Source organism: Nicotiana sylvestris, chromosome 10, assembly GCF_000393655.2.
Source record: "Nicotiana sylvestris chromosome 10, ASM39365v2, whole genome shotgun sequence".
NCBI classification, from domain to species: Eukaryota; Viridiplantae; Streptophyta; class Magnoliopsida; order Solanales; family Solanaceae; genus Nicotiana; species Nicotiana sylvestris.
Window position 1 is genome coordinate 39,465,891 of NC_091066.1, and position 3,140 is coordinate 39,469,030.

Here is a 3,140-nt window from a genome sequence, read left to right on the forward strand (position 1 = left end):
TATACAGGAATGCACAAGAAGAACCAATAAATGATAGGATCATTTTTGTTATAAAATAAAGACCGTAAAATAAAGACAAGTATAGAGAGAAACTGGTATATTATTTGAATTTAAACTGATGTACATAATGAATTGAAATCTCTTCTATTTATAGAAGAAAGGAAGTTGTTGTGTAAGCTGCTACTATATCAGATATGGATAATCTTGTAGTGGGAGTAATATTTATCCATAACGGAATATTGAAAGGATAAGCTCATTGTACCTGGTATGGATAATTTTCTGCTGGGGATAATGTTTATCCATAAAGGAGTATCAAAATGATAAGCTTATTATACTCGGTATGGATAATCTTCTACCGAGGGTAATGTTTATCCATAACCGGGTACCGAAGTGATAAGCTTCTTCAGGAAACTTATTTCCAATAGAGTACTAAATAAATAAACATATTTACGGTGGAGTCCCATATGAATAAGCTTCTTGAGGAAGCTTATTTATAATGGAGTACTAAATGAACATCCATAATATAATATATTTATAACAATTTTAAATTTTTAAGGATGTTGCCTGGTATTTAAAAAGTGAGATATGAATTGTTTTAGTGGAAAAAAACAAATAAAGTGTCTTACCAACTTCCCTTCAAGAACCGCATACTCTGTTCGTTTCATTTTACTTGTCACATTTATTTAAAGTAATTGTTTCAAAATACTTGTTGTTTTAGAGGGAAAAAAGAGAGAATTATCTTCTTTTTTTAAAAAAAAATTACTCTTACTCTAATAAATATCGAGAGAGGTTAATGTGGTAAAAGCAAGGAATAATATTAATTTAAAATAAAATATAAAGAAGAATTTATTCTTTTAATTAATATTTTTTAAAGAAGTATGCAAAAGGAAAAATTCATAAGTAAAATGGAACAGATGGAGTATTTTTTTCCCTGCACTTCAAGAACCACATATGGCGGTACTCCTAGTCGTCCAAGGTAAAAACTCCATCCGGTCTATAATAAGTGATTGTTGGTAGTTGACATACCCTTAAGAAAATACTAACTGCTACAGAAAAGAAGTATTTTGATTAAATAATCCTTAATTAAAATTTGTATATGATTAACTTGATACATTGCGACATGTAAATAAGGGCAAATTTTAAAAAAAAAAAAAATTAATTCCTTCTTGATTATATACAAGAACACTTATTTTGGCCCAAGATAAAGAGACTAAAAAGTCGCTTATGGACTAAAGGGAGTACAAACTTGCCTTGGTTAATTAAATAATAAATTAATGAGAGATTATGCAATAATTAATTATGATGTGGTAATAAAATATACTTGAAGATATGTATTATGTATTTATTGATATGGTGTAAATATCGTAGAGTATAAGTTTTTAATGTTGTCCACTCTCCCCATTTTTTCTCATTAACAGTTGAACCCCTTTCCTTTCCCATAATTTCTCCTTGTCGCAAATTGTGTCGTCTTTACCCCCTTACTTTTTTGCTCCCATAATTCGTGTGCTTTATCAAAACTAGAAGGAAGCCATTGAAATGAGCTTCAGCTCATACGAGAGAATTGAGGCTGAGAGGGAACAATGCTATAAGGAAATGAAAAAGAAGAAGATAAGAAGATCTAATCTAGTTGGCATTTAGCTGGCCCACTAACTACTAACTAATCCATTAACTACTCCTAACCACTTGATAACTACTTTAACTACCTTGTGAAATAATTAAGCATACAATGTACTCTGTGTGTGTATGTGTACATACATTGCCCAATTCCCCCCCTCAAGTTGGAAGGGAGGAACTCACGCCCAACTTGTCAAGTAAAGTGGAATGCTTGATCCCTATGAGGGTCTTGGTGAATATATCAACCAGATGATCAGATGTAGGAATATAGTGCAATAAGATCAGTCCTTCCTGAAGTTTGTCTTGTATAAAATGACAGTTGACTTCTATATGCTTGGTACGTTCGTGAAAAACTGGATTCTTGGCTATGTGTAAGGCTGCCTGACTACCACAAAAGACTAGAATTGGGAGATACAATGGGACTTATAACTCTTCAAACAGTCTGACTAACCACACAAGTTCACCAACCACTGCTCTAACTGACCTGTACTCTGCTTCAGCTGAGGACAAGTCTATGGTGGATTGCGTCTTTGACTTCCAACTAACTGGGCTTCCACCAAGTAGTATTAAGTAACCACTAACATATTTTCTAGACTCTGAGCAAGCAGCTCAATCTGAATCACAAAAAGCACTGATTTTGTAATTTGTGTTGTTAGAGAGAAATATCCCCAGGTTTGGATCACCTTTCAAGTACCTTAATACATGATATGTAGCCTTTAAGTGAGTATCTCTGGAGTCTGCATGTATTGGCTAAGATGCTGCACACTGAAAGCTATATCAGGCCCGGTGTTGGTGAGAATATTCAGCTTCCCCACTAATTTTCTGTATTGAGTGGGATCCTCTAACAGAACACCTTGATCAGCTTTCAACTTGAGTGAAGGATCAAGAGGAGATGATAATGAAGATTGTTGCAAGCAGTCATACTCCCTCATTAGATCTATAGTGAACTTTCTCTGAGAGATCAATACCCCATTCTCTTTATATAACACTTCCAGCCCTAAGAAGTAGTGCAAAATCCCCAAGTCTTTGATTTTGAAGGTCTGGTCCAAGAACTTCTTTAGAGAGTTGATCTCATCAAGATCATTTCCCGTGAGTATGACATCATCTACATATACTGCCACAAACACCATTGTGTTGTCCTTTTTCTTATGAAACAAGAAATAGTCCAATAATGAGTGAGTATAGCCCTTAGAACAAAGTGCTTCTGCAAGTTTTTCATATTACTGTCTACTAGCTTGCTTTAAACCATATAGATATTTGTTCAGTTTGCACACTAAGCCTAGTCTCTCTATGACTAAACCAGGTGGCACTTCTATATAGACTTCCTCATGTAGGTCCCCATGAAGAAAAGCATTATTCACATCTAGTTGGAACATTTTCCAATCCTTCTTGACTGCTGTCCCTATAAGGGCCCTCACAGTGGTCATTTTAACCACTGATGAGAAGGTTTCTGTATAATCTATTCCAGCTTGCTGAGTGTAGCCTTTGACAACTAGCCTAACTTTAAATCTCTCAATCCTTCCATC

General features: G+C 34.5%; 1 protein-coding gene across 1 annotated transcript; it reads right to left on the bottom strand.

The window, feature by feature from the left end:
• Nucleotides 1-2,330: 2,330 nt before the first annotated feature.
• LOC138879215 (uncharacterized mitochondrial protein AtMg00810-like) lies at nucleotides 2,331-2,744 on the bottom strand. Its single transcript, XM_070158812.1, has one exon. It carries the CDS (start codon nucleotides 2,742-2,744, stop codon nucleotides 2,331-2,333), a length of 414 nt encoding a protein of 137 aa, XP_070014913.1.
• Nucleotides 2,745-3,140: the final 396 nt, after the last annotated feature.

What these genes read in the sequence shown, in the direction of transcription:
- LOC138879215 (XM_070158812.1), bottom strand. Translation starts at nt 2,744, where the DNA reads ATGGTGTTTGTGGCAGTATATGTAGATGATGTCATACTCACGGGAAAT.